This window comes from Larus michahellis, chromosome 5, assembly GCF_964199755.1.
Source record: "Larus michahellis chromosome 5, bLarMic1.1, whole genome shotgun sequence".
Taxonomy (NCBI): domain Eukaryota; kingdom Metazoa; phylum Chordata; class Aves; order Charadriiformes; family Laridae; genus Larus; species Larus michahellis.
The window spans coordinates 11,504,104-11,523,305 of NC_133900.1; the positions used below are offsets into that span (position 1 = coordinate 11,504,104).

Consider the following 19,202-nt stretch of genomic DNA (forward strand, 5'->3'; position numbering starts at 1 on the left):
GAGGAAAAGGAAAGCCCTTGAGATAAGGTGTTGCTGCTGCAGGCCTGTCCTGCGAGGGTGGTGTTCACCTCTGGTTCTGACTGTACCTGTGCGCTAGGATCCAGCGTCTTGTTTCCTCTGCTCCCCTCCCTCCTGCTTTGTTTGTACGGAGATAACAGCAGCTATAAACTTAACATGCAACACGTTGTGAAGTCGTCTGGGTGTGTGTAGAGCTTTTTAAGTTGAAAGCGGTCACGTGAGCTGTACACAATACCTCTTCGCCATATGAAGACACAGGCTGTGTGCTCAGAGAAGGGACGTGGCTGGGAGGTGGAGCTGGAACAGCCGTCACTTGCATGCCCAGACACCCCTGTACCCCTCCTAAATAGTTTTGCATCCCAGCCCTCAGCCCCTGTGTGGCGTCTGAGGCAGTGGGGCGCAGGGCTTCTCAACTGGTGGTCAACTACAATGGAAGCACGCCAACCTGGATAGGCTTTCCTTCATTTTCATTTGCTTGGGTACTCTTGTTGGGAATCACACCAAGCACAGATGATGTACGACCAAAAGAAACATAGGGAGTTTCGCGGTATCAATATGCCAAAAAAAGGAGTCTTTAAAAAAAAAAAAGGAAGGCTGCCAAAAGCTGGTATAAATCGCTTTAATTAAAATCTTCAAATATAAAAATCACAAGCATTGGAATAAACAAAACTGTTAGAAAAAGAGGCTACCAGGCAAACAGTTACTTTGATGTCTTAGTTGCAATTTATATTACTATAATAGTAATATATTATTAAATTTACATTGACTGGATGAAAGACTTCCCACTCCATTTTACACTCTCTTTGCTTCTGTTATTTAACTTGGACAACGGAAAGAAAATTAGCCTTCCTTATTCTTATTTCTGATCTGTATTACCCCCTGATACACAACCCTTCACAGAATGCGTCTGCACTGTGGATGCAAGCATTAGCATTACTTTGACGCCGAACTTAAATATAAACCTTTTATTGTGCAATTTTTCATCACGGCTTCAAAAGTACGCCTGTTTTTAAAGTCTGCTCGCTAAAAAAGGTCCCCTCCCCAACCCTGCCCTGCATTGAAACCTCTTGTAGCGCTGGTAGCATCCTTTTAAAGCTTAAAAAGGGAATTACAGCGGTGTGGTGGTGGTGTTTTTCCCTGCTGTGCTCAAAATATCGTAAGGTGTTGACAGTGGCATGGGTTATATATGTCTTCTAGAAAAGCAGATGCAAATAAACCTGTAGGGGAGACCACAGGTATTCTCCCAGGGGTTCTGCTGCCCTGCAGACTGGTGGCACACCAAACCACAGCAGGGTGTGCACGGGGAAGGCACGGCCGGGGAGAAAAGCCACTGCCAGCACAGATTTCTGGCCAAAATGGCTGTTTTCCCAATGGGAGGGATGTCAGCCTGGCTGGGCGGGTTTGTCCCCAGGATGCTCTAAGGCCACTGAAGTCCCTCTGATGGTCAAGGGGTGGATGGTTTGCTCAGTCTCCTTACTGTCCTGTTTCCTCGAGGACAGAAGACACCTGAGCGAGTTCGGGAGCGTAAAGCAGAGCTTCACCTGCGGATGACAGGTTCAGGGAAGTCCTTTCCAGCTGCATCACCCGTGGGGTGGTGAAGGTTGAAGAGTCACGAGCCCTCCGCATGCAGCCCACTGACCGCGGAAGGTTTGCTGGGGCGCTGGTGGGCTCCTCTCCTTCCCTCCCGGGGATGAAGTGTGTGAGGGCAGAGGTAGACGACACATCCTCCAGGAACGGCCTGATTTTCGTCTGTCAAAAACTCGCCTTTGGAAAGCACATGTCCACAGCTCCATCTTGTGACTGAACTCTCCTGGCTTGCGAAAAACATGCGGTTCTGCCCCAAATCCCATGGAGGAGACCTGGTTTCTTGTCAAGGCGTTCTCCACTGCAGGCACCCAGCCACGGTTTGCTTTGAGTGTCTCTGCTTCCCACCCCGAGATGCCCTCAGCAACCACAACCCCTCCTCGGGCTTCCCCGCATGGTGCAGGCAAAAATCACAGCTCTACAGCTACAATGAAAACCCTGCTCATCCTTTCCGAAGGCAAGCTTTTGAAGGAGCTGCTTTAAGAGCTGCGCTTGCAAAAATGAAAGGGAGAGGGGAGGTTGCAGTTCCCAGCTGGCAGAGCCCCAAGCGCAGCATAAGAAGCGGATGCAGCTCCACATATGGCATGGAGAAGGGCCCCGTGCTCAAGCGCAGTGACCCAGGCTGGATAGAGAGCAAACCCAGCCCCCTGCCTGGGATTGCTCTACCTGGATATTTCTCCCAGGAGCTTAACAAGCATCTTTCACACACAAATTACCCAGCGTGACCTCATGTGTTCCCTACCCCACAGATCGTACCAGCGCCACCACATTTACATCCCTTGCCAGAATTAAAACTCATGGTGGAAAAGTGAATTTCTAGGATTGAACTTCTGCTAGCCAAGTGCTTTACATTTATCCTGCGTGCATGGATTAACCATTTAAATGCAAGCAGTAGCTTTGGCATTTTTGATAACGTAAAAGCCGTAAGAGAAGGCTGGAAGGCCAAATACACCGCTGGGACCAAGGGGTTTTTCGATAAGCTCTGGCAGCGTTCTGTCATCCACCATCCGTAGCACACGGCCATTCAGCTCAATAGACCTGGAGAGGGACAGAGAGACTGTTTGGGCAGCTGCGCGCTGTTTGCCATCGAGAACAAACAGCTCTGGACCCGAGGGTAAACAAACTCAGCCCAAAGACAAACTAAACTTCCCTGAGGGTTTGTGTGCACACACACAGAGCATCTGCTGCGCTCCCTCTGCAAGGACTCCTTTAGAGTCGTGGCACAAGCAAGTTGAAAAACACATGTTTCTTACTCTTCTCGTGAGGTTCAACAGCAGAACAGGCTTCGAAAAGTACAAATTTTAAATAGTTTTTCTCCTGCAAATGTTAAGGTATCTTCTATGACCACAGAGCGGATCCTTCCTGTGCGTTAGCAGTAGCAACAAAAGAAACCATACAAAGTCGGAACACGTTGCTGTAAATCGGGAGCTAGCACTTGGGAAAACAATATGCCTGTGCTTGTGTAAAAGAAAAAAAGACTTTAGCAGCTGGTCCAGAGCCCTGAAGCCTGCTAGAAAAAAGCTTCCCGATTAACATCAGAAAAGCGTCCTCGTAACTTTGCAAGCTTGTTTTTTTGATTTTAGGAGACCTGATTTAACAGAACTCAGACCTTACTGAAAAAAAAGAAAAAAACAAACCCAAACGACCGAATGGTAACCTCTCCCCCTCTACCACTTGCAAACTGAACAAGGTGAGGTTTTAAAGGCCATCCGATTCTGCTTGCAATCCTTTCTACAGAGACGGGAGGAATTGCACGCTCACCTGGAAAGTATGGTGTCTTTGCCATGAGGCAGTAAGAGGTACTGATCCACGTGCTTGCTCGATAAGTAATCCGGTAGCTGCAAATGTTGAGTAACGTTGTAGAGGTTTAAGGCAAACAGCGTCACGTCCCCTTCTCTGTACTTTGGGCTGTAAAGCAAGAGAAGATGATGGTGGGGATCAGGAGAGAAGGAAGTTTCACAGAAATAACACGTGTCCTCGTGCTGTCCCCCCAGTTTGCTTTTGTTGGCCTGGGGGTGGCTGTGGGCTCAGTTTCTGGGATATTTTGCCCTTTCTGGAGGCTTACTGGAGGGCGTTGGTGCAGTGGAGGTACACGCGGAGCTTCCTCTCATCGGCTCCCACCAGACTGACCTGCAACACCTTGGTACCCACCAGCTTCTTGTAGAGCAGCGATAGCCAGTAGTCCTGGGAGGCACAAAAACACACGTAAGCACTTGTGTACACACCAGATACTCCACACGGTGCTTAACATAATGTCAATTTTGCTGGTAAACTCAGGGTTTTTTTCTGAATAATGTTTTGCTTTAGGAAGTTTTTCACTGTATCTATTTAAATTCCCACAAACAGCATAGCTAAAGAGAAGACCCTGCCTCCAAGCTGCAGAGCAGCTGTGTTTACAAGGTACCTTAGAGTCATTTTCCCCTTCCTATGCAAATCTTGTAGCTCTTTCTGTGGGGGAGAGACTGTTTGCATTTTGGAAAAGCCCTTCCGGATGGATGGACCACTTTGTGGATAAGGAACTGGCTAGATGGCCGCACTCAAAGGGTTGCAATCAACAGCTCAACATCCATGTGGAAACCAGTGACGAGTGACGTTCTTCAGGGGTCGGTACTGGGCCCGGTGCTGTTTAGCATCTTTGTCAGCAACATGGACAGTGGGATTGAGTGCACCCTCAGCAAGTTTGCAGATGACACCAAGTTGTGCGGCATGGTCAACATGCTAGAGGGAAGCGATGCCATCCAGAGGGACCTGGACAGGCCAGAGAAGTGGGCCTGTGCAAACCTCATGAAGTTCAGCCAGGCCAAGTGCAAGGTCCTGCACCTGGGTCATGGCAATCCCAGGCACAAATACAGGTTCGGTGGAGAATGGCTTGAGAGCAGCCCTGAGGAGAAGGATTTGGGGGTCCTGGTGGATGAGAAGCTCAACATGAGCCGTCAATGCGCACTTGCAGCCCAGAAAGCCAACCGCATACTGGGCTGCATCCAAAGAAGTGTGGCCAGCAGATCAAGGGAGGTGATTCTGCCCCTCTACTCCACTCTGGTGAGACCCCACCTGGGGTACTGCGTGCAGCTCTGGAGCCCCCAACACAAGAGGAACATGGACCTGTTGGAACGGGTCCAGCGGAGGACCATGAAGATGATCAGAGGGCTGGAGCACCTATGCTATGAGGACGGGCTGAGAGAGTTGGGGTTGTTCAGCCTGGAGAAGAGAAGGCTCTGGGGAGACCTTATAGCAGCCTTCCAGTACCTAAAGGGGGCCTACAGGAAAGATGGGGAGAGACTCCTCATCAGGGAGTGGAGCAGTAGGATGAGGGGTAATGGTTTTAAACTGAAAGAGGAGAGATTTAGATTAGATATTAGGAAGAAATTCTTTACTGTGAGGGTGGTGAGACACCAGAACAGGTTGCCCAGAGTAGTTGTGGATGCCCCATCCCTGAAAGTGTTCAAGACCAGGCTGGATGGGGTTTTGAGGAACCTGATCTAGTGGGAGGTGTCCCTGCCCATGGCAGAGGGGTTGGAACTAAATGATCTTTAAGGTCCCTTCCAACCTGAACCATTCTGTCATTCTGCAGGGTACCGACACCTCACACTTCAGGCTCACCCTGAAGCCACAGGGGATGAGCTGCCCTTCCTGCAGGAAAGCCTGTGCCCAATCCACAGGCACAACGGCAGAAAGAAGCCCCCGACAACTTTTATACCTCTCACTAACATCATGATTTTGAACAGGTCTCAGGATTAATTTCTCAACACCGGCCAAGAATAAATACTCTGACACCCCAGGACGATGACCGAGAGCAGGGCAATGCCCGGTTGTAGACTCATTTTTTCCAGGTCTGCTTTTTCTTGCATCTTGACCGCTACTTTTCCTCTGTGAAGTCTGTGACCAATGAGACCGCGTGGTCTGCACAGGTGTGTTTTGGGACTAGGAGCCTGCAGAGACTGAATTTTGCAGCATCACTTCTTTGAGCGCAGCCCCAGGGAAAGATGTGCTCCAGCTGGGTGTGTTTCAGAGAGTTTATCCCAGCTCATCTATCTTTGTCTTTGAGGTTTTCCTAGAAGGAAAACTGTCATGTTTCTCTCCTGACTCACCACGAACCCGGGGAAGTGACTTTTCCTATTGGCCTGCATGCTCAGCCCTCTGCAAGGAGGTGCAGCCTGCTGCCTGATGGACCTGAGTTTGGATTTCCCTGCCTTTAAATCATTATTAGCTTGATTAGCATCTGTACCGCCTGCAGGTGAGGAACAAGGCACATCCTTTCAGTCCGAATTAAATCTATTTTAAATGAAGGAATAAAAAGCCCAAAGCAACGAGCCTGACAATGCAGCCCCTGGCACAGGGGCCAGCTGAACAGGCAGGACAGAAACCCCCCAATATGCTGGGTTTCCTCTCAGATGATCTCTATGAACCTGTGAAAATCACAACTTGGAAGCAGAAAAATGAGAAGAAAGCTAATAAGAAAGATGCTTTCCTCTCTCCCCGAGGTAAGGTGCCACTAGCACAAAGAAATGGGCTGTGCATGCAAGAACAACGTTATAGTTCGAAGAATGATGTTTCATCACAGCAGAATATGTTTTCCTAATAAATCAAACTATACAAAACGCATGATCCTTCAGCTACTAGTGAAGGCTAAATATGCTCGCAGTCCAAGCAATGCTTGAGTCTTGACTTCATGTTGGTTTGGTTTTCACTTGGGATATAATTTATTATAATACCTTGTATCACTTCTGTCTAAAAGCTACTCATCGCTCAGCTGAAGAGTACTTATACCAAAAACGTCCATCCAGAAAAGCCTTATGAAGTCCAAAAGTGTCTACATATAAATCAGAGCACCACGTCCCAGAAATCAGTGTCTCTGTTGTGCTGAAGACTAGCTGCATCCTTGCAGCGTCAGTAAATACCTTGTATCTACGTATATAAATACACGAGCCCATAATGAAACATGAGCTAGCTTTAGGTGCCAGGATGGCTGTGCCTAGCCTACAAAATCTGTCGCTACCTCGCATTGTTAAAATAGCTGACTGGTGTTGCCTGCGCGGAAATACATGCAGCATTCAGATGGTATAAGCGGGTTTGAATACATACGGGTAGAGGCTCAAAGTTGGCATCCACCAGGTGATAGGTCCCTGCCCCGAAGAAAACCTGTCTCATCACCACGTCAATCCCCTGCCTGGCTGAAAGCCCGAGTTTGTCCAGCCACCTGCCAAAAAACGAGACAAACCACACGCAGGTGAAATTGCTGACCTCTGTGTTGCCCCTTTCCAAGTAGGAAAGCAAAAATTAGGGCATGACGCTGACTTCCTTAAAATCGCACAACTAATTTCAATTCAGATCTTGCATTGTTTACCTTAAAAAAAAAAAAAATAATAATATTTCAGACCTCTGGCGGTCCAAATTTTTGGGGAGAGTTGCTCCACTCCCCTGTTTGCAGGCAGTGGAAACAAGGAGTGGTAGCAGATGCTCCTGAACTGGCCAAGGGCCCGAACGCTGTGAGAAATCATCACACCAACGGCAAGGTCACCTGCCATTACCAGGCTTTGACTTGCTGACCCACCAGGCCCTGATGGAAAGAACATCATGCCTTACGGGGGTGGGGGAAGGGGAGTGAATACATTGCAACCATATTTTTGGTTAATTTTCAAAGCGTGAACAGCACATTCCCATGCAATTTTATCTCCCTTAATCTACAAACTGATCAAAGTGCTAAGAAAAGCCTGATTTTTTTTATTTCAGCAAAGTGCCCCAACGGGAGTCCTTGGAGAAAATTATTTTTATGACTAAATTTCCCTTTGGTTAGTTATTTCACGGTGGTCAAAGGGTGACATCAGAAAAGGACACCCATCTCATGAATGACTTTCCGTCCTCACAAAAGGATGGAGTTCGCATCGCAGATTTGAGGGCAGAAATACAACTTTCTCATTCTTCTCATCCCCCATTTCCCATAGGAATCTATTACCTGGGCGTACGTCGAACCCCAGGCACAGGGGAAGCACACAGGCAGTGGTGGGATGCTTATGATCCTCAACCCACCCATTGCCTGCGCTCCCCGCGAAGCCAGGGGCAGATGTTACTCCCACGGGGCACGTTCGCAATCTGGTAAAACGTGTAATTTCCCCACATCTGTGACATGGTACTCACATAAAGCCAGCAACGTAAGTGTTGGACAGCCTGGGAGCTCCACCTCCATAGGCAGAACTCGTCTCTCCTAGCCAGACCTTCTTGTCGGGCACAGTCCCATCAACAATCTGGCCGGTGTGGCGTAGGGAAGAAGAGAAAGAGACAAGAGTTAAGTTTTTTGGCAACTGAAATAACGGGCAATCAAAATTTTGTACTTTATCCAAATGCCTACGGGCGATGTTTGCATTTAAGGGATAACACCAGCTGAGGCGGCATGTCACAGAAATTTTGATCAAAAGGATTAGAAGCAAATTCCCCCTCTCTAAAAAATCACGTCTACGCGCGTAGAATGAGACATGAACATGGGTCTAAGATTTGGCATGAATGTTTACTAAAAGCCGTGTTCTGTAAGTCTTCTTGTGCTTAGTAGTGCTATACTCTAAGTTATACTGCTCTTAGGATCTCAAAATACAAAGAAAATACAATACATTTATGGTATGACCATAAATTTACATCCCTGTAACGTAATGACTACATCGATAAATGAGAATGTCGTAGGTTTGTGATGTACCTGGCATGATGCTTCCTGCATAGCAAACTATTGGAGCTCATTTATTGTTAGTATTGTTAATTTTTATTTTTTTATTATTAATATTTACAATGACAGCTGCACCCAAGCTTTGAGGATCCCTGTTTATTGCTAGTGAGAAATTGCGCTATATTCCGGATTCTCTGCTAACCCCCTGGAGACTGAACATGGGAATGGTTGAACAGGACAAGGCACCTCCTGGACTTCGCGTGTGGCTGTGGCAAAGGTATCCAGCACTTCAGGGCTCACAAAGTCCTCCCTTGTTGCACTTCGTCCATTCACATAGTAACTGGAAATGGGGGGAAAAAAAAAAAAACACAGGCAAAATTAAGGAAAAAGACCACCACAGGTACAAAACACCACCAAAAGTACTCAGTTGCGTGAGGCATTTATCCACAGCACTATTTTTCTGTCTGGTTCTTTTTCTTTTTTCTTTTTTCTTTTTTTTTTTGTTTTCCAATTGTGTAGGTATGTTGTTTATATTTAAGGGACTATCAAGTATAATTACCTCGATGGAGGCAGGATATCACAGAGATTTTGATCAACAGAAGTAGTAGGGTTTTTTTGCATCTACTCATTTAGAACAAGGAAAACATCACTGAATAAGAGCCAGCTTCTGTAAATCTTCTCTTGCTGAGGAGTCTGACGCTCCTATGTGATTACTTGCTTTACTGTTCCAAGTTATACATTAAAAATATTAGACCCCAGCTTCTGTCCCTCTGTTGGAGTATTTTGGCCATCTGGAGGGGAACAAGACGGAGGCATCCCTACCAGGATGAAGGTTACCCTCCACCATGAGAAGAGGAGCTTTGAAGTCTGGTTTGTCCGAATAAAGAATGGGAAATGAGGATCCCTGTGGTTTTTGCGTTTCATCTACCACTCAGTCCTACCAGAAGTAGCTGAAGTCTTCCAGCCGTAAGAGGAAGCTGAAACCCGATAATCCCAAATTAGTAAAGAAAATAACGCACGCCCATTTAAAGCAAAGGCAGTCACAGGGCAAGAACAGCCCAGGAAGGGGAGAGGACACATTTTATGCCTTGCTAGCAGCTCAAAATGCATAGATAAGTCCTATATGTATACACATACATAGTACAAGCATGTGCATCTTTTCCCACTGTCACCCAACGGCCGCACGACACCGCACTGCATTTGACTCCGGAAAGAAAAAAACACCTTCACATGGAAATCCCTCTCGAACGTGTGGAATTCATGGCAGGTGCCCGGGGGCCGACTTACCCCACCGTTCGCCCGAGCACTTTAAAGCTGTGTCCCTGAGCCACGGCGCAGGAACGCGGGGCCGGGGCTGAGCCGATGCTGTTTGCGTGGCGGGCGGGATCTGAGGGCGAGTTACCCCCACGCGGCCCCAACTGACTCGGAGGGCAAACGTAAGGGAGCAGGAGAAGCTGATAGCGCTTCTCTGTGGGTAAGGCCTGTCGGTCTTTTCATTTATATCGAGCAGAAATAAACCGAGAAAAAAGGCAGCATTTAACACATCTTGAATTCGCTTTTTGGGAGCAAAGCTTTCACTCAAGCAGATTCAGCCTTTCTAATGCCAAGGAGAGCACCGATGCCAGGGGCGCTGACTCCGTTTCAAAGCCCAGCCACCCAGGGGTTGTTTAAAACCTTACATTAAAAACTTTCTGCTCTTGCAGAAATTCAGCGGAGGCATCTCTGCCTAAGTCTGAGCTGCCTTCTTTTCCTTTATATGACATCTCCCTTCTTCCCGTGGGAAAGTGCATTTTATCTGCAAGGGTTGGCGGCTTGGAGCTTTGAGACAGCCAGGACTGCTGCTCAGGTCTCGCTAGCTTTTGGTACGTGTGGAAACACGGCATGTGCAAAAAGGGTCAATCGCTGCAGAAACTCTTGTCCTGGGGGGAGAACTGTGACCTACCCTCTCGTGCTCTTCTTAGAATTGAAGCTGCACGCCATCTTTTTTCTCTGCATCCCACTTCTGTTTTTCTCACTGCATAATATTTAGCAAGCAAAATGACCGTCTTGCACAAGTAGCGTTCCCCGTTGCTGTGCCTGCGTTACAAACCCCCACCACTGCTTTTGGGTTTCTGCACCAGGTACCCTCTTTGGAGACCTTCCGCATTTCCGTAACGCGCTCCCCCGATTCATCTCTCATTCTGAGAGGGGGCGTTTGCAGAGAGGCACCCCAGGAACTGCTGAAAGAGGTATTTCACTCCCTCCTTCCTGTCGAGATGTTCGAGGTGACGTTTTGTAAAGAAAACAGGCGATCATCAGAGTGACGACGGTATCCAGGCGGTACTTACTGGTGCCACGTGACAGAGTCGATCACCTTCCCTCCCGATTTAAGGAAGCTGCAACCAAAGGGGACGCGGTGGAGAGCAGGGGGTTAGTGGCTACCGGTGACAGGTTGCGGCCCCCCATGAGCGAGCAGCCATGCGCAGCCCTCCCTTCTCCCCCCCGCTGGCAGGAGTGACGGTGAACTGCTTTGGGCACTTGCCACTTGCGATGGCTTTTAAACGGGCTGTGGGCAGCCTGGCTGCCTCAGCGTGTTACCAGGAGGCTGAATTAATGCTCGTATAACACGTGGAGATTTCTAGGGTGAGAAGCCCTTGCTGACGCAAGACTAGACCCAGCACTCAACCAAAAGGTGTGCAGATCACTGAAAGTACTTCTAGAGTTTTAGTTTCAACCGGCTGAGTATTTAAGCCTTGAGCTGATGCATGCAGGTAAGATTTCAGTCATCCCCCGTCAAGGAAAAAAAATTTCCCACGTTTCTAATCTAAGGAAAAATGCAGGAAATTAGTTCTCAGATAGGCTGGATGTATCCATTTGTACATCCTTGCTGTTGATTTGGAGCAGAAAATCATTAAACCCTGCCCAGATATGCCTCCTCATGCTCCCCTGCGATTGGGTGCAGATGAGCCACCGCTGTCCACACCTGCCCACCCCGGGGGGTACTGCTGGGGTCCCACACCCCTACCTTCTCAGCAGCTTCTGCGTGTGCTTTCGGGGCTGTCCGACATCGGGACCGTAGAGCTTCGCGTGCCGGTAGAGGGTATAGTCACTCAGAAGTTGGCGTAAGTGAATAAAATCTTGCCCCAGCTGGAAGCCATCGATGTAGACGCCGGCTTTCTTCCTGAAGCTATTGGGCTCTGGGGAAGACACATATGCATCAGGACCCCGCTCTAGTTTTGGATCATAAAATAAGGCAGCTCGTTCCACGTGGGGAGTACCAACCCCTTATGTTTTCATGTGATCTGGCACGGTACGTGTGAGATATTTGGAGGTGATGAGCATGAAACTGAAAGCCCAGGTGGCGCCGCGTGCTGCTCTCCAGCACTCTGTCCCAGACAGTCCCCCTAGGTGACATCCTGTACCTCACGGGGTTTCATTCACCTCATCTCAGAGCCTTGGTAGGAGTGGCGAAATCATCTCCATTTGCTCATTCGTTGGACCTTCTGTGACATCCCTCCTCGCAAATTAAGACCTTAACGTTTCCCAATAAAACGTCGCTTTGCCTTTATGGGCTGTCATCCGAAACATCCAAAATTACCAGCAACGTACCCAGCGGTCATACCTTTCCAGGTGTCTGCTGGCCTGGCCCACGAGTAGGCTTCGCACTTACCGTTCCCAAGCTCCCAGGAGATGTTGTACCTCTGCGAGGCGCAGTAGTCCAGCAGTGCCCGGGCATTCGAGCTGTCCCACTGCAAGCCACCTTTCCGCAGCAAGGCGTTGAGCCCAAAGATGAGGTGAAACCCTGAGCAGTTTGCAAAGCTGTAGAGAATATCTAGCGTGTTTCCTGTGCGGAGGAAAAAGGGAGGGTGTTTATCTCAAGGTTACGGCGTGCTCGTGGAGCTTCAGCCAAGTGACAATCTTTACTGCTGGTATTTATTTAGCCCGATGCTGCAGATGTGCCAAGTCCTCCCAGCTGGACAAAAGAGCCCAGACCTTACTACACACCATCCTGCCCGGTGTTGAGATCCTCCCAACTCCTGCAGCAGCTGAATGCTATGAAATACGAGGTGGCAGACAGCAGAAAATGATTTCTTAAAAACATTTCACCCGCTTACTTAGAAAAATATTCATTTTTCAGTGCTTTCAGCTCCTAACAGCCTACAACCCCCTTTATCATGGGGCAGAGACTTGCAGCCCCCTGGCTATAAACCCTAGCAGAAAACTCCACTGAAGCCTTACTTGTAATGGTGGTGTTTTTGTGCTTTTTCCGGTTATGCTCTGCAAGAATCAGCTCCTCCTGGCTGGGCCACTGGGCCAGCAGCAGCTTCTCAACAGCAGCAAACGCAGGCCTCGAGCCACAAGCCTCTGTAGGGCGAAAGAAGGTTGCTAGCCATTAAGTCCTCGTCTGCACGGCCAGGGTCCAACGTGCGAAGGGCTGCATCCCGCGGGAGGAAGCACAAGTGCTGGGTGCCAGGCTGAGAGCCACTCGTGGGCTTCTGTGAAAGGCACCCCTGCTTTCACAATGTTAACCACACAGAAAAAGAGGGCTCGCTTGATGCGTAATTATGCTTTACAGATATATAATATGTCTATTTCCCAATTTAAGGTGACGAAGACGGCGGGTGTGGGAAGACTCTACTGAGCTGGTATCGTGGCAGTCACACCCCAGTAAACTATTTTAGCTGGAGCACCATCCAGAAACCCTCGTTCCGGCGAACTGACAAAGCTTGGGCTGCGGTGCCCGAGGAGCAGATAAGCCACCCCGGCGCGCGGCGGTACGGCAGGGTTTGTGGCCTGCCTTGCTGTGGGCTGATATTGGGCCATGCTTCCTGCGCTGCCCATCTCATGCAGGAGAAAACACTGACGGCGACACGGGCAGGAGTCACGAGACACTTTTTTCTTCCAAGCTCATGGTTTTTCTCGGCATGCAAACAAGGAACAAGCCATAACCAGAGAGGAAGGCGCGGTCTGGAGTCAGTTACCCAGAGGTCAGCAAAGCGGTAGAGGGGGAAGAGTACCACTCAACTTTAAAACTGAGCATCACCGGCTGTACAGTGGTGGATGATTGTGCTGTTGTGCTATGTACCGCAGGAATAGGTGGGAATTTTTTCATCTGAAACACGTCTGGAAGGGTTTATGTGCTTTTGCTAGGTTCAAAGAGGAAATGGACTTCAATGCAGTGGGAAATCATGTGCGCCAGGACCAAGCCCAAGCAGTTAGCAGTGGTCTGGTGGGTTTGCACTTGCCTTGTCGAAGCGACAGGAGGGCAAGGCTGCGCCCCCAGCCTAGCTCTGGCCTTGGCCAAGACAGAGAAAATGGACGTTCTGTTCTCATCAGATTATTTTTTCCATCCGTTACTTAATTTTCATAATGAAACCACAACTTTTGAGATGACCTTGACTGCCTCCCAGGCGGCGGGGGAGCTCCCAAGGCTGCTGTGGGGAGCACAGGGCAGCAAAGAGAGAGTGCCAGCGGATGCCAGGGTGGACATGAGGGCCCCTGCACCCTTCCTCACTTTCCCATGGCTGGCACAGCTCCTCCCATGGACTGTGCTGAAGGTCCATGGATCTCTTCTCCATGGAAGAAAGCAATGCTGACCCCCTGGAGGATCCCCAGCATTGCCACCATGCCCTTGCAGCATCCCCAAGCCACATCAAAGCCACCTCCTAAACCTAGGATGGTTTCAAGTCTAACACATTGATGATCATTTTACCTTGCTGGGCCTGAAGTTCCCAGAGGATTTTTTCTTCCGAAGTTGAATCCTTGTTGGGATCAAAGATAAGAAAATCTGTCTCTGTGCCGCCAAACCTCAGGAAGCCTGGGGACAGGGCCGTCGCCAGGGCACGCAGCTTGGGATTGCTGAGGAACGGACGTCAAGAAACAGAAAAAACACTATGTTCATGCAGACTATGGCTTTGGCATAGAGGCTAAACATGGCAAGTACTCAGAGGAACACGCTGCAGTAGGTGACCTGGGGCTACCCAGTAGCCTCAGGGCACTCCTGACCCCTTGCTGGACCTGCGCCCCAGCCCTCTGTACTGTGCAACAGAGATGCTGCTGGCCAAGCGGGCCAGGAGAGCGCCGGCAAGGCAGCAAGGGGGAGATGTGCCCCAGGGAACGTGCTTATGGGCAGGGAGTCAAAGTAAGGCAGTACTTCAAAACAGGTCTTTATTTGTCCTAAGCATCCTTCTCCCTGAGATTTTTTTCGTTTTGTGTATACAAAACTAACATACCAGTCCCGTGAGAAGGTGGATGTAAAACTCAAAAAACAAAACAAAACAAAAAAGCATTTAGCTTTACCAAAGCATGTTTATAAAATAACATAAGCTCTCTCATGCGAGGCGCTGACACCCGGCCTTCACTGGGGGAAACCGCGAGGCATCAGGGACGCCGGGCGCACAAGCGCTATCTGCTCAGTGGTGAAACACAGCAGATAAGAGGCCGCCAAGTACTTCCCGCTCCTCATGGCAGTGGGGCTGGCCCCAGACTGAACCCCAAGATGTGCAGCCGGGGCTGGAGGATGGAGACCCGAGCACTTTCCAGTAAAGCTGGTGTCAGCTTTTCCCTCACCTTGGTGAGGAGGAAGAGATGAAAGTGGTGGGAGGAGGGAAATCAGGACTGGAGAATTACCATGGGGCTGAAAAACGGGATCAGAGAGTGAAAAGGAAAGAATTAAGATAGCGTCTGAAAAAGGTAGGACAAAAAAAGTAATACAGTCCAAAAAACCAGAGCAAAAGCAGGGAAGAAAAGGCAAGAGAGAGGTCAGAGCCAAAAGAACAGGCAGGGAACACCATCTCTCGGCAGTCCACAGTTGTTCAGTGTTACCCAATAGGGGAAAAAAAAAAAAAAGCTTCATTTTTAGGACCTCTCGAGTCAGCTTTGATGGTGACAGACCTTCCTCAGCACTTATTTGACTTTGTGTTGACAGTGCCCCGGCAAACGTCTGCAAAGCTGCCGGAGGACTCGGAGCATTTCTCCCTCGCAGAGCAGCAGGGCTAGCAGCCCCCAGCCCCCTGCCCCTCTGCTCGGCAGCTTACTTCTTTTTTTTTTGTTTTGTTTTGTTTTGTTTTGTTTTTGTTTTTTTTTCCGCTCCCAAAGCGGCTCCTCTCCCGAGCTGATCCCCGTCCTGCTTCCAGCGAGCTGCGCCTTTCCCTCCATCCACCCAGCCCCGCCGCCCGCTCCCGCAGCGCGACCGAACGGGGCCGCTCGCACCCGCGGCGGGTACCGCCGTGCCGCCCCGCGGGGGTGGGGGGGATGAAATTAGGGAATCCCGAAGCAGAGAGGATCCAGCAGCCTCCCCCGGCCCCAGCTCCAGGGAAAGGGTCTCCGCGTTCCCCCCAGCTCCAGGGAAGGGGTCTCCGCGTTCCCCCCAGCTCCCTCCCCCGGCCGGGAGAACACGCCGGGCGGCGGCGCCGCCTTTGCCGGCTCCCCGCCGGGATGCCCGCGGTCCCTTCCCCGCGGTCGCGGACATCTCTGCCTGCCGGGGACTTCCCAAGCGGCTCGGGGGAGACCCCTCCCTCCATCCCCCCCCCCCAGGGCCCCTTTTTCCTTTGCCCAAAGCGGGAGGGAGGCGGCTCACCTGAGCAAGGCGACATAGCGCGGGTCCCGGGCCAGGCTGGCGTCCAGGGTGAGGGAGAGGAAAGCCGGGTTCACCTCCCCGCGGGGGCTGCCCCGCAGCCCCAGCCGCAGCACGGCCGCCCGCCGACCCTCCGCCAGGGCCGGCAGCGGCAGCAGAAGCAGCAGCAACAGCGGCGGCGGCAGCAGCATCCTCCGCTCCCGGCCCGCCGCGCCGCTCCGGAGGTACCACCCCCGCGGAGGGCGGGCCCGGCCCCCGGGGATGGGGGTGCAGCCCTCCGCTCCCCGCCGGGAAGGACAGGGGCGTCGTGAGCAGCCAGCGCCGAGACTCCCCTTACCCTCTGCAAGGGGGCTTCGGGCTGCAATAGCATCCTCGAAGCGCAGCCCTGTCCCTCCGAGCCCCGCCGCCGTGCGGTGTCTCAAACCAGCGCTGACACCGGCAGCCCCGGGGTTCCTCTCCCAGCAACCCTCAACCATTACAAAACGAACCTGGGCGTCAAGCTGGTTCCTCGCCTGCTCGGACCTTTTCCAGCGTCACAGCACACCGCAGCCGACTTCTACGGCTCTCCGCCTTGCCCGTGCGACCCCCGGGCCTCTGCGTGCGAAAACAACGGGCTGAAAAAATCACTGCACGCTGAACGCTGCTACCGCTACTGCTCAGGAGATGAGATGTCAGCCTGGATCCCAGCCGCGGGCCTCCACTGCGGGAAACTGAGTCACATCGGCACGCAGCGCACCTGTGACAAGTGCCACTTGGTGAGCTTGCTGCCTCTGGCTGAAACCCACCTTCCCTGCGCTGTGACGCTGCTGCAGCGAGGGTATTTCTTAATTACAGCCAACACGCAACTTGGAATTTGTAGCTGTTACAAAAAAAGGACTCAAGCAGGCGCTGGGTCTGCCCCCCGGGGTGCTCCCTGCAGAGTCCAGCCTGTGCCGAAACTCCTTCTTCTTTGGCAACACCTAGCCTTGCCAGGGAGCCCTGTCAGGAAACAGCCAGCTGTAGCCACGGGGCAGGTATTGCTTCATATGCCCACTATTGAAACATTTGCGGAGTTTTTAAAAAATAACCCTTAACATCACCATCACGTTTCCCGCCTGCATCGGTTTGTCCTGAAGCATCCACGTTTCTTACTAAGTTTGTTCGCAAAACGGTTGCCTGCTGGAGCACAGGGCAAATCGTCCGGTCCTTATCTGTTACTTTATTTGGGTGCAGCGCTTCCCACGCTCACCGAAGTCGGGGCATTAATCAGCGTGGCTCAAGCGCTCGCCTGCCTGGCCCTTCCTGTTCCCACTTGCTCTACATTTTTGTACTATTAAGTAACTCACCACCAGAACGAGAAGGACTAGGCCAAATTAACTCTGTTTTTGATAAACACATCCATGGCTCTGCCAGAAAGGAAACATCAGTGACACTCCAGTATCTTAGTCAGTGTGACACTTCCTATTTTGGGGGTACACCACCAATTATATGCCTACGCCCTCAGGAAGGGCTGGGGTGACTGTCTGCCAGAGGAATAACTCATCTATCAGCAGATGACCGGAGCACCCCACAAACTACCTGACCCCACGAGTGAACCGAGAATTTAAGAATGCAGCTCAGCATGTGACAAATCATTGCTGCAAACCAGGTTAAAGTCATTACTGCAGGTACAGAAAATGTTAATAGCCGTCAGCTGAGATGCAGCCCACACACAATTTCTTTTCTGTTGGAATTCACTACTTCTCCCTTAATTTCCTCAACGTGCTTCTTTGGACGGAGGCACTTTGTGTCACTTGCCACCGCGCTGCATTTCTCACGGCAGAGGCACAAGGTATGTATTTCAAATGATCAGTGCTACATTTGGGATTCAATGGTGGTATGCGGGATGTGGGTACGAAAGGTCTAGCGTGCGTTATGCTTTTAGCAGCCCGAAAACCGGTAGCTGGAAAATAATGCCTTCCAGCATTACTGTCTGGAAGAGCTTCAGGAGTTAAATGGGAACAGGTAGCTTTTGCCTGGGCATTTTTCATATTCTATTATATCCATTTTAAAATATTGTGAATCAGGGGATATCAATACAGAGGTATTGGAACGCTCATGGAAATTAGGGCAGAATTTGCACGACGCCCTGTGAGCTACAAGGGGACAGCGTGAAGAACCGGGATGGGACCTAAACCCACTCGTGTGTTGTTTGAAGCCAGCTCCGTAACAGCACCACACCGTCCCGCTTCCTCGCTCCGCAGAAAGCCTGGCCCCTGCCTTGGGGTGTTCAAACGCTTGGATCATGCAGCTCCCACCCCACAGTCCTGCTTCACCCGCACCAGCGATGCCATTAGGGGACATGCTGTGCCCGGTAGGGCTTTTACAACTAGGAAGAACTCAAAATAAAGCTTTCCAGGAATGTCAGCCGTCCAACAGCAGCAGCAGCAGCGTGCCATTGCTAACAGCGACCCCACTGCCGTTCCTGGGCAAGAACTAAGAGCTGATATATCTCTATCTATCTCTATCTCGGTGCTTTATCTGTGCATATTAAGGGAATTCGGAAGGGATTGTTGTTGTCCGTACAAAAGGTCAAACCAATCCTGTGACGCGGCAGTGTTTGGGTGGGTGAACAGAACTCATCCGTGTCGGAGTAGCACCTAACCTATGTTTCTGTAGAAGAAGCCTCAGGAAGATGAAACTAAGACTTAAGCTGATGCCAAGAAAGCCTGCAAACTGTAAAAACAGAGAGAGGTGCCTATCAAGGTGTTTTTGTAAGCTACCCTTGCTCCCAAACCCCCAGCCAGACCTTGTCCAGGCACGGCCCACAGCTCTCGGCACTCCCAGCCGCTTTGATTTCTGAACCCAGCTGGTTATGAGGGTCTCGGGATGGCACACGCTCTGTGTATTCCGAGGTGGAAATGACACTTTGGGTCCAGTTTTTAGCAGCTCTCTTTGATGCACACACATCTTTATAGGTATCGCTGAAAGACTTCGATTCCGCCGAGTCTGCAGCTGACAAACTCGGCTCCCGCAGGAGCTGCTGAGCTCCAGCACTCCAAACAGAGCGCCGCGAAATCACTCAGCCTCCCTTCTAATCAAATCAAAGCTTCTAAGTGCTAGTATCTGGCTCTCGTTACAACCAATACTCAGCGCTGGACCGTCCTGCTGAAAGAGATGAAATGAAGCTTTTTAAAGCAAAGACAAAGTGAAAGCTGCCTGGGCAGGGCGAGCTCACATGGGAGCGGCTTTCCAGAACAGAGGAACACAATAGGTCTCGTCACACAATGAAAACCAACGGCTAAACGTTAACCTAAGCCTGACTCTCCTACCAGCCCTTCCCGAGAGACAGTTTTCAGTAAAGGGATTTCTGAAAGTACGGCATTATGGACTCGGGGGAGGAAGGGAGAGGAATTGCACAAACACAAGGACCGT

At 50.6% G+C, this 19,202-nt stretch overlaps 1 protein-coding gene across 1 annotated transcript; it reads right to left on the minus strand.

The window, feature by feature from the left end:
- Positions 1–621: 621 nt before the first annotated feature.
- Positions 622–16,061, minus strand: HPSE (heparanase). Its single transcript, XM_074588973.1, has 12 exons — positions 15,813–16,061; positions 13,947–14,092; positions 12,473–12,598; positions 11,904–12,077; positions 11,259–11,430; positions 10,582–10,629; positions 8,501–8,594; positions 7,738–7,844; positions 6,685–6,799; positions 3,668–3,786; positions 3,364–3,510; positions 622–2,640 (listed from the first exon to the last, which is right to left on the minus strand). Exons 1-12 carry the CDS (start codon positions 15,998–16,000, stop codon positions 2,481–2,483), a joined length of 1,596 nt encoding a protein of 531 aa, XP_074445074.1. The 5' UTR covers positions 16,001–16,061; the 3' UTR covers positions 622–2,480.
- Positions 16,062–19,202: the final 3,141 nt, after the last annotated feature.